Source organism: Pongo abelii, chromosome 1 (genome assembly GCF_028885655.2).
Source record: "Pongo abelii isolate AG06213 chromosome 1, NHGRI_mPonAbe1-v2.0_pri, whole genome shotgun sequence".
NCBI classification, from domain to species: domain Eukaryota; kingdom Metazoa; phylum Chordata; class Mammalia; order Primates; family Hominidae; genus Pongo; species Pongo abelii.
In genome coordinates, this window is record NC_071985.2 from 157203475 (window position 1) to 157216017 (window position 12543).

General features: G+C 38.6%; 1 protein-coding gene across 4 annotated transcripts in view; it reads right to left on the reverse strand.

The window, feature by feature from the left end:
- The window catches only part of MSH4 (mutS homolog 4), a 125802-nt gene that overhangs the window by 89708 nt on the left and 23551 nt on the right, over positions 1-12543 (reverse strand). For all 4 annotated transcript variants that reach the window (XM_054532989.1, XM_024245413.2, XM_054532988.1 and 1 more), the window contains exons 6-7: positions 11620-11793; positions 6959-7131 (exon numbers count right to left, since the gene is read on the reverse strand). In XM_054532989.1, coding sequence (XP_054388964.1) covers positions 6959-7131; positions 11620-11793 — 347 coding nt within the window. The remainder of the gene's footprint in view (positions 1-6958; positions 7132-11619; positions 11794-12543) is intronic.

The following is a 12543-nucleotide window of genomic DNA, read 5'->3' on the forward strand; positions in this document are numbered from 1 at the left end:
CTACTTGGGGGTCAGGGCCCCACTTGAGGAGGCAGTCTGTCCATTCTCAGATCTCAAACTCCGTGCTGGGAGAACCACCACTCTCTTCAAAGCTGTCAGACAGGGACGTTTAAGTCTGCAGAAGTTTCTGCTGCCTTTTGTTCAGCTATGCCCTGCCCCTAGAGGTGGAGTCTACAGAGACAAGGCAGGCCTCCTTGAGCTGCGGTGGGCTCCACCCAGTTTGAGCTTCCTGGCCGCTTTGTTTACCTACTGAAGCCTCAGCAATGGCAGATGCCCCTCCCCCAGCCTCGCTGCCACCTTGCAGTTCGGTCTCAGACTGCTATGCTAGCAGAGAGTGAGGCTCCAGGGACGTGGGACCCTCCAAGCCAGGTGCAGGATATAATCTCCTGGTGTGCTGTTTGCTAAGGCCGTTGGAAAAGCGCAGTATTAGGGTGGGAGTGTCCCAATTTTCCAGGTACCATCTGTCATGGCTTCCCTTTGCTGGGAAAGGGAATTCCCTGATCCCCTGTGCTTCCCAGGTGAGGTGATGCCCCACCCTGCTCTGTGGGCCGTACCCACTGTCTGACAAGCCCCAGTGAGACGAAGCCAGCACCTCAGTGGGAAATGCAGAAATCACCTGTCTTCTATGTCACTCATGCTGGGAGCTGCAGACTGGAGCTGTTCCTGTTTGGCCACCTTGGAACCTCCCCTCTTTTCCTTTTTAAAAAAAAAATTATTTTGGATTTACAGGGTACATGTGCAGGTTTGTTGCATAGATACATTGTTTGATGCTGAAGTTTGGGCTTTGATTGAATCCAGCACTCAGATAGTAAACATAGTATCCAATAGTTTTGAACCCTTGCCCCATTCCTCTCCCCTTTTGGAGTCCCCAATAGCTATTGTTCCCATCTTTATATCCCCATGTGTACCCAATGTTTAGCTCCCACATATAAACAAGAACATGCAATATTTGGTTTTCTGTTTCTGCATTCATTCACTTAAAATTATGGCCTCCAGCTACATCCATGCTGCCAAAAAGAACATGATTTCATTCTTTTTATAACAGCATAGTATTCCAAGGTGTATATGTACCAAATTTTCTTCATCCAGTCCACTGTTGATGGGCACCTGGGTTCATTCCATGTCTTTGCTACTGTGAATAATGTTGCAATAAACATGCGAGTGCAGGTGTCTTTTTGGGAGAACAATTTATTTATGTTTGGGTATATATCCAGTAATGGGATTGCTGGGTTGAATGGTAATTCTATTTTTAGTTCCCTGAGAAATCTCCAAACTGTTTTCCACAGAGGCGGAACTAATTCACAATCCTAAGAACAATGTATGAGCATTTCCTTCTCTCTGCAGACTTGCCGACATCTGTTATTTTTTGACTTTTTAATAATAGCTATTCCAACTGGTGTGAGATGGTATCTCATTGTGGTTTTAATTTGTACTTTTCTGAGGATTAGTGACATTGAGCATTTTTATATATGTTTATTGGTCACTTGTATGTCTTTCTTTTGAGAAGCATCTGTTGATGTACTTTGCCCAGGGCAATTTTCTTATGCAAATAAGGGAACTAATGTGCCCATTAAATTTAACAATATGGACAGTGGGTGTTAAAGTCTCCCACTATTATTGTGTGGGAGTCTAAGTCTCTTTGTAGGTCTCTAAGAACCTCTTTTACGAATCTGGGTGCTCCTGTATTGGGTGCATGTACATTTAGGATAGTTAGCTCTTCTTGTTGTATTGATCCCTTTACCATTATATAATGCCCTTCTTTGTCTCTTTTGATGTTTGTTGGTTTAAAGTCCATTTTATCAGAGACCAGGATTGCAATCTCTGCTTTTTACTTTTCTTTTTTTTTTTTTTTTGCTTTCCATTTTCTTGGTAAATATTTCTCCATCCCTTTATTTTGAGCCTATGTGTGTCTTTGCACGTGAGATGGGTCTCCTGAATACAGCACACTGATGGGTCTTGACTCATTATCCAATTTGTCAGTCTGTGTCTTTTAATTGGGGCATTTAGCCCATTTACATTTAAGGTTAATATTGTTATGTGTGAATTTGATCCTATCATCATGATGCTAGCTGGTTATTTTGCACATTAGTTGATGCAGTTTCTTCATTGTGTTGTTGGTATTTCTATTATGGTGTATTTTTACAGTGGCTGGTATTGGTTTTTCCTTTCCATATTTAATGCTTCCTTCAGGAGTTCTTGCAAGGCAGGCCTGATGGTGACAAAATCCCTCAGCATTTGCTTGTCTGTAAAGGATTTTATTTCTCCTTCACTTATGAAATTAAGTTTGGCTGGATGAAATTCTGGGTTAAAAATTCTTTTCTTTAAGAATGTTGAATATTGGCCCCCACTCTCTTCTTGTTTTTAGGGTTTCTGCAGAGAGATCCACTGTTAGTCTCATGGGCTTCCCTTTGTAAATAACCTGACCTTTCTCTCTGGCTGCCCTTAACATTTTTTTCTTTCATTTCAACCTTGGCGAATCTGACAACAATGAGACAGAAAATTAACAAGGATATTCAGGACTTGAACTCAGCTCTGAACCAAGTGGACCTAATAGACATTTACAGAACTCTCTACCCCAAATCAACAGAATATACATTCTTCTCAGCACCACGTAGCACTTATTCTAAAATTGACCACATAATTGGAAGTAAAACACTCTTCAGCAGATGGAACAGAATGGAAATCATAACAGTCTCTCAGACCACAATGCAATCAAATTAGAACTCAGGATTAAGAAACTCACTCAAAACCGTACAACTGCATGGAAAGTAAACAACCTCCTCCTGAATCACTACGGGGTAAATAACAAAATTAAGTCAGAAATAAAGAAGTACTTTGAAACCAATGAAAACAAAGAGACAATGTACCAGAATCTCTGGGACACAGCTAAACCAGGGTTAAGAGGGAAATTTATAGCACTAAATGCCCACATCAGAGAGTGGAAAAGATCTCAAATCGACACCCTAACATCACAATTAAAAGAAGTAGAGAAGCAAGAGCAAACAAATTCAAAAGCTAGCAGAAGACAAGAAATAACTAAGATCAGAGCAGAACTAAAGGAGACAGAGACATGAAAAACTCTTCAAAAACTCCATGAAACCGGGAGCTGGTTTTTTGAAAAGATTAACAAAATAGATAGACCACTATGCAGACTAATAAAGAAAAAAAGAGAGAAGAATCAAATAGACACAATAAAAAATGATAAACAAGATATCACCACCGATCCCACAGAAATACAAACTAACATCAGAGAATACTATAAACACCTCTACACAAATAAACTAGAAAATCTAGAAGAAATGGACAAATTCCTGGACACATACACCCTCCCAAGACTAAACCAGGAAGAAGTTGAATCTGTGACTAGACCAATAACAAGTTCTGAAATTGAGGGAGTAATTAATAGCCCACCAACCAAAAAAAGCTCAGGACCAGACGGATTCACAGCTGAATTCTACCAGAGGTACAAAGAGGAGCTGGTACCATTCCTTTTGAAACTATTCCAAACAATAGAATAAGAGGGACTCCTCCCTAACTCATTTTATGAGGGCAGTATCATCCTGATTCCAAAACCTGGCAGAGACACAACAAAAAAAGAAAATTTCAGGCCAATATCCCTGATGAACATCGATGCGAAAATCCTCAGTAAAATACTGGCAAACCGAATCCAGCAGCACATCAAAAAGCTTATCCACCACAATCAAGTTGGCTTTATCCCTGGGATGGAAGGCTAGTTCAACATATGCAAATCAATAAATGTAATCTGTCACATAAACAGAACCAATGACAAAAACCACACAATTATCTCAATACATGCAGAAAAGTCCTTTGATAAAATTAAACACCCTTCATACTAAAAAACTGTCAATAAAATAAGTATTGATGGAATATATCGCAAAATAGTAAGAGCTATTTATGACAAACCCACAGCCAATATCACATTGAATGGGCAAAAACTGGAAGCATTCCCTTTGAAAACCAGCACAAGACAAGGATGTCCTTTCTCACCACTCCTATTCAACATAGTATTGGAATTTCTGGCCAGAGCAATCAGGCAAGAGAAAGAAAGAAAGGTATTCAGATAGGAAGACAGAAAGTCAAAATTGTCTCTGTTTGTAGATGACATGATTATATATTTAGAAAACCCCATCGTCTCAGCCCAAAAACTCCTTAAGCTGATAAACAACTTCAGCAAAGTCTCAGGACACAAAATTAATGTGCAAAAATCACAAGCATTCCTATACACCAGTAATAGACAAGCAGAGAGCCAAATCATGAGTGAACTCCCATTCACAACTGCTATGAAGAAAATAAAATACCTAGGAATACAACTTACAAGGGAAGTGAAGGACTTCTTCAATGAGAACTACAAAAAGAACTCAAGGAAATAAGAGAGGACACAAACAAATGGAAAAAACATTCCATGCTCATGGATAGGAAGAATCAATATTGTGAAAATGGCCATACTGCCCTAAGTAATTTATAGATTCAATGTTATTCTCATCTAGCTACCACTGACTTTCTTCGCAGAACTAGAAAAAAAATACTTTAAATTTCATATGGAATGAAAAAAGAGATCATATACCCAAAACAATCCCAAGCAAAAAAAAAAAACAAAGCTGAAGGTATTATGCTACCTGACTTCAAACTACTACAAGGCTACAGTAACTAAAACAGTATGGTACTGGTACCAAAACAGATATATAGACCAATGGAACAGAACAGAGACCTCAGAAATAACACCACATATGTTTGACAAACCTAACAAAAGCAAGCAATAGGGAAAGGATTCCCTATTTAATAAATGGTGCTAGGAAAACTGGCTAGACATATGCAGAAAGCTGAAACTGGATCCCTTCCTTACACCTTATATAAAAATTAACTCAAGATGGATTAAAGACTTAAATGTTAGACCTAAAACCATACAAACCCTAGAAGAAAACCTAGGCAATACCATTCAGGACATAGGCATAGGCAAAGACTTCATGACTAAAACACCAAAAGCAATGGCAACAAAAGCCAAAATTGACAAGTGGGATCTAATTAAACTAAAGCGCTTCTGCTCAGCAAAAGAAACTATCATCAGAGTGAACAGGCAACCTACAGAATGGGAGAAAATTTTTACAATCTACCCATCTGACAAAGCTCTAAAATCCAGAATCCACAAGGAACTTAAAGAAATGTACAAGAAAAAAACAACCCCATCAAAAAGTGGGCAGAGGATATGAACAGACACTTCTCAAAAGAAGACATTTGTGCGGCCATCAAACCTATGAAAAAAAGCTCATCATCACTGGTCATTAGAGAAATGCAAATCAAAACCACAATGAGATACCAGCTCACGCCAGTTAGAATGTCGATCATTAAAAAGTAAGGAAACAACAGATGCTGGAGAGGATGTGGAGAAATAGGAACACTTTATACTGTTGGTGGGAGTGTCAATTAGTTCAACCATTGTGGAAGACAGTGTGGCGATTCCTCAAGGATCTAGAACCAGAAATATCATTTGACCCAGCAATCCCATTACTGAGTATATACCAAAAAAATTATAAATCTTTCTACTATAAAGACACATGCACATGTATGTTTACTGCAGCACTATTTACAACAGCAAAGGCTTGGAACCAACCCAAATGCCCATCAATAATAGATTGGATAAAGAAAATGTGGCACATATACACCATGGAATACTATGCAGCCATAAAAAAGGATGAGTTCATGACCTCTGCAGGGACATGGATGAAGCTGGAAACCATCATCCTCAGCAAACTAATGCAGGAACAGAAAACCAAACACTGCATGTTTTCACTCATAAGTGGGAGTTGAACAATGAGAACACGTGGACACAGGGAGGGGAACATCACACACTGGGGCCTGTCAGTGGGTGGAGGGAAAGGGGAGGGAGAGCATTAGGACAAATCCCCAATGCATGCAAGGCTTAAAACCTAGATGATGGGTTGATAGGTGCAGCAAACTACCATGGCACATGTATACCTATGTAACAAACCTGCATGTTCAGCACCTTTCAGCACATGTATTCCAGAACTTAAAGAAAAAAAAAATTAGCAATATGCCTGTTGGTGACTGTGTTAGGTTGAGTTCTCCAGAAACAGACCCTGAGGCAAGGGCAACTTTCTTATCCCATGTTATCGGTTGAATTGTGACCCCCAAATGATACTGTGAAGTCCTAACTCCGGGTATCTGTTAGAGTGACCTTATTTGGAAATTGCGTCTTTGCAAATGTAATCAAGCTAATGTGAGGTTATTAAGGTAGGTCTTAATACAATACGACTAGTGTCTTTATAAGAAGGCAATGTGAAGACACACAGGGAGAAAACCATATGACAATAGAAGCAGAGATTGCAATGACAAACCTGTGAGCCAAGGCCCATCATGGACTGACAGCGACCACCAAAAGCTAGAAAGGGGCAAAGGATTCTCCCCTATAGGTTTCAGAGGGAGCATGGCTTTTCTGACACCTTATTTTAAGTTTCTAGCTTCCAGAACTATAAGACAAAAACTTTCTGTTGTTTTAAACCATGGAGTATGTACTAGTTTTTAGAGCAGCCTAGGAAACTAATGCATCCTATCTGTTGATAATTACGTAGTCTGGACAAATCTTCCCATCTTTGAGGATTACCATGGAGAAAAAGAATGTAAAGTATCTATGAACAACAACAACAACAAAAAACAGAAAAAAATGGAAAAGAAAAGCATACAGGAAATCAAAATATATTATATAATGTACATATATGTATGTACTGAAATTATTTACTACAGGACTCAGTAGAAATTATTTACTACAGGACTCAGTAGAAAATTTCAGCAAAATATTTTTCATAAAAGAATACAAGAATTAACACCTTCACTACTTGTCTTTCAGAAACATGGAAAAAAAACTAAGCCAATTGTACTTTTTAATAATTTGTATTTATAACATTAAATAATATTGATTTACCTGATTGAAGTCCAAAAAATAGTTCCTCATCTTGAAGTAGTTCTTGAACACAATCTAATCTCATGTTAATGGTTTCAATATCAACTAGAGGCTCTAATATATTAGAACGAAGTCGTCTGCTCCCTCCAGGAGTCTTAGTATAATTTAGAACACCAAAGAGAGTGTGATTATTCCTTTCAAAACACAAGAAATGTCAGTAAGAATACAAAGAAAAATGCAAGAAAATTTCATTTCACTTTGTAATTAAATAATTCTATAATCTACAGCAATGATTTTTTTTTTTTTTTTTTTTTTGAGACAGAGTCTTGCTCTGTCTCCCAGTCTGGAGTACAGTAGCATGATCTCGGCTCACTGCAAGCTCTGCCTCCAGGGTTCACGCCGTTCTCCTGCCTCAGCTTCCCGAGTAGCTGGGACCACAGGTGCCCACCACCACGCCCAGCTAATTTTTTGTATTTTTAGTAGAGACGGGGTTTCACCGTGTTAGCCAGGATGGTCTCGATCTCCTGACCTTGTGATCCACCTGCTTCGGCCTCCCAAAGTGATGGGATTACAGGCGTGAGCCACCACGCCTGGCCAGCAATGATTCTTAAAATTTACTGTGCATACAATTACATGAGTTTCTAATTCAGTAGGTCTAAGAAAAAGCATGAGGTTCTACATTTTGGGCCAGGCACGGTTGCTCACACCTATAATCTCAACAACACTCTGGGAGGCCAAGGCAGGAGGAATACTTGAACTCAGGAGTTCAAGACCAGCATGGACAACATAGTGACTCCGTGTCTACAAAAAACTAAAAATTAACTGGACAGGGTGGCACAGGCCTTTAGTCCCAGTTACTCAGGAGGCTGAGATGGGAGGATTGCTTGAGCCCAGGAGGTCAAGGCTGCAGTGAACCATACTTGCACCACTGTATTCCAGTATGGAGAGAGTGAGATCTCAAAAAAAATGTTTTTAGATATATTCTGATTTTTTGAAGGGATTTTTATGTCTCTATTTCCTTCAGTTCTGCTCTGATCTAGTTATTTTTTGCCTTCTGCTAGCTTTTGAATGTGTTTACTCTTGCTTCTCTAGTTCTTCTAATTGTGATGTTAGGGTGTCAATTTTAGATCTTTCCTGCTTTCTCTTGTGGGCATTTAGTGCTATAAATTTCCCTCTACACACTGCTTTGAATGTGTCCCAGAGATTCTGGTATGTTGTGCCTTTTTTCTCGTTGGTTTCAAAGAACATCTTTATTTCTGCCTTCATTTCGTTACGTACCCAGTAGTCATTCAGGAGCAGTTTGTTCAGTTTCTATGTAGTTGAGCGGTTTTGAGTGAGTTTCTTAATCCTGAGTTCTAGTTTGATTGCACTGTGGTCTGAGAGACAGTTTGTTATAATTTCTGTTCATTTACATTTGATGAAGAGTGCTTTACTTCCAACTATGTGGTCAATTTTGGAATAGGTGTGGTGTGGTGCTGAAAAGAATGTATATTCTGTTGATTTGGGGTGGAGAGTTCTGTAGATGTCAATATTATGTCCACTTGGTGCAGAACTGAGTTCAGTTCCTGGATATCCTTGTTAACTTTCTGTCTCGTTGATCTGTCTAATGTTGACAGTGGGGTGTTAAAGTCTCCCATTATTATTGTGTGGGAGTCTAAGTCTCTTTGTAGGTCTCTAAGGACTTGCTTTATGAATCTGGGTGCTCCTGCATTGGGTGCATATATATTTAGGATAGTTAGCTCTTCTTGTTGAATTGATCCCTTTACCATTATGTAATGGCCTTCTTTGTCTCTTTTGATCTTTGTTGTGAATCCAGGAGCTCGTTTTTTGAAAAGATCAACAAAATTGATAGACCACTAGCAAGACTAATAAAGAAGAAAAGAGAGAAGAATCAAATAGATGCAATAAAAAATGATAAAGGGGATATCACCACTGATCCCACAGAAATACAAACTACCATCAGAGAATACTATAAACACCTCTATGCAAATAAACTAGAAAATCTGGAAGAAATGGATAAATTCCTGGACACATACACCCTCCCAAGACTAAACTAGGAAGAAGCTGAATCTCTGAATAGACCAATAACAGGCTCTGAAATTGAGGCAATAATTAATAGCTTACCAACCAAAAAAAGTCCAGGACCAGATGGATTCACAGCCAAATTCTACCAGAGCTACAAGGAGGAGCTGGTACCATTCCTTCTGAAACTATTCCAACCAATAGAAAAAGAGGGAATCCTCCCTAACTCATTTTATGAGGATATATTTTGAACAAGCTCCCAAATATGCTATTGGTCAATGAACTACACTTTAACAAGGATGAATAGAATCTCCTTGCACTTTATGACTTCTTTTATAGATCAGTTACAATATTCAGACTAACATAAAGTTTTCTAGTCTAGTTATTCCATCCATAATAGCAAGATATTAATAATATATCCTTAAGGGTGGAGGGACTTTTATATTGTTAAAATAAATATTTACTATAATGATCTTGTTCTGATGACAAGTACAAGACAATTTCATAATTCCTAGGTGATTTATAAAGAAATGAGCTATTCTAAAGAATGCTGGCCAGGCATGGTGGCTCACTCCTGTAATCCCATCACTTTGGGAGGCAGAGGCAGGTGGATCACTTGAGGTTAGGAGTTCAAGACCAGCCTGGCCAACATGGTGAAACCCCATCTCTACTGAAAAAAAAAAATACAAAAATTAGCCAGGTATAGTGGCAGGCACCTGTCATCCCAGATTCTCAGGAGGCTGAGCCATAAGAATCACTTGAACCCGGGAGGCAGAGGTTGCACTGAGCCAAGATTGCGCCACTGCACTCCAGCCTGGGCTACAAAGTGAGAAGCCCAGGAAGTCTGGCTCCAGAACAAAAAAGATCAAGGTTAGTGGAGCTTTGCAAGTGGGGGTGAGAATAGAGGGAGATGAATGAAGAAGTTGATAGAGGCCAAAGAGTCTGGATTCTATTGTAAATGTAAGGAGAGCCACTGGAAGGTTTTCAGCAGAAGAGTTATAAGATCTGATTTCTGGATTAAAAGGATATCACAGTATGACTACTATTAATATGTTGAGAATAAACTATAGGAAGGTAAGAAGAGGGCAGAAAGAAAAACTAGGAGGCTATTATAGTAGTCTATGCTAAAGATGATAGAGGTTTGGGTTAGGGTAGTAGCCTTGTAAATGGTGAGAAGTGATCCAGAACTGGTATATACTCTGAAGGCTAGATCAAGAGGATTTTCTGATGGATCAAATCTGAGGTGGAAAGGAGAGGAAACAAGAATGACTTTTAAGATTTAGTCATCATTCTACCAGATTTCTGTCATACCAATTTAAACAAATTTGTAGGGAACTACTCATATCAACTGGCTGGGGGGGGGCGTCCCCCATCACATGTATAATTTTTTTTTTTTGAGAACTTATTTCTCAAAGGAGGTAAGGGGCACACATAAACCTCCCATTTGTTATAGAAATCAACAGATGTAATACTGCACTGAACAGGCAGCAAGCCTATGGAAGCATTGGAGCTATTCAGATAGTTCAGTATGTAGAATATCCATCTTTTACCCTGAGGATTCTTTCATTTAAGTCTGTGGAAAGACTTTTCAATTGTTCTTTTCAACTATAATACTAACACCTGGAGATCAGATAATCTATCATTTAAGTATCTGTATCCCTAATATATAGCAGGAAGTCAAACAATGTTTGACAATGGTAATGACAAATAATGATAAAGTATGAAACATGACAAGGTAAAACTGAATATAAAACACTTTGTAATAACTACCAGGCTTGGTCATTGACTTTCTATGCTATGTTAACATAGGATATCATAGAATGTCAAAGACAGAGTAATTTTAACCTATAACCTAATGGATGTGAAGTGGTATCTAACTGTGGTTTTGATTTGTAGTTCCCTAATGACTAGTAAAGTTGAGCATCTTTTCAGGTACTTACTGGCCATATGTTTACCTTCGTTGTGAAAATGTCTATTAAGTTCCTTTACCCAGTTCTGAACTGGGTTGTTTTTTGTTATTTAGTACAAATATCTTTTTAAAACTTGATTTTGGTGAAACATCTGACCAGTTCAGCAATAACAGTACAATGATTTAAAACATGCTTATTTAATATTTCTCCACCATTAGCTGGGCATGGCAGTTTGCGCCCATAGTTTCAGCTACTTCGGAGGCTGAGGCAGGAGAATCATTTGAGCCCAGGAGTTTGAGACCAGCCTGGACAAAATAGCAAGACCCTACCTCTTAAATAAAATTCTTCATCAAATAATTCAAAGAAGTTTAGGCTGAGAGCAGTAGCTCACGGCTGTAATCCCAGCATTTTGGGAGGCCGAGGCAGGTGGATAATTTGAGATCCAGAATTTGAGACCAGCCCGGCCAATACAGTGAAACCCTGTCTCTACTAAAAATACAAAAATTAGCTAGGCATGGTGGTACATGCCTATAGTACCAGCTACTTGGGAGGCTGAGACAGAAGAATTGCTTGAACCTGGGAGGCAGAGGTTGCAGTGAGCCGAGATTGCACTACTGCACTCCAGTCTGGGCAACAAGAGCAAAACTCCATCTCAAAATTTAAAAAAAAAAAAAGAACTTTAAAGTTACCATTAATAGAAAAATATATATATACCGATATATTTTATAAGAATAAAATGGATGATCTTACCTACAGTCTTGATTATTAATTAACAATTCAAGGTTTTGGGCTGATGATGAATCTATCATGGCTGTCTGTTCACTACCCTGGAAACAAATCTTCAGTGATTTTGGTGCATAAACTGAATTTTGAATAAATTCAACATATTTTAACAAAGCTGCCACAGCTGCAAGGCAGTAATACCTAAAAGATGACCAATAATACATCACTATAAGTCTTTAATATAAAAAAATTATCTATTTCCCCTTAATTTAAGAAAAATTGTAAATATTTGCATAGCATTGCTTAAACTCAAAAGGAAAAGGTACACCAGGTATTTCATATTTTTGAAAACTAGGTAAATAACCTTTAAATCATAAAAATGAATGAAAATAAATAATTTCAAGTATTTATTTCAAGTTCAAGTCTGACACTTAAGGGACTTTAAATTCCAATAAATCCTGTGTTAGGAGATAACATTCAATCAAAGGTAATTTGCATCAATTTTTGATGTACCATTCTAAGTATTCAAATAATGTTAGGAATGTCTGATACTTTATTAATTTACTTATTTTGAGACAGGGTCTAGCTCTGTCATCCAGGCTGGGGTACAGTGGTGTGATCTCGGCTCACTGCAACCTCCACCTCCCAGGCTCAAGCAATACTCCTGCCTCAGCCTCCCAAGTAGCTAGGATGACAGTCATGCACCACCATACCCAGGTAATTTCTGTATTTTTGGTAGAGATGGGGTTTTGCCATGTTGCTGAGGCTGGTCTCAAACTCCTTGGCCTCCCAAAGTGCTGGGATTTCAGGCATGAGTCACTGTGCCCAGCCTGGAAAAATCAGGTACTTTAACAGTAGAATCAGATCTCAATGTACAGAGAAGTATGTTATGATCTCAGTGAGAATAATGATTGTTATTAACTGAGTAAACAGGTAATCCAACCTGGCTCA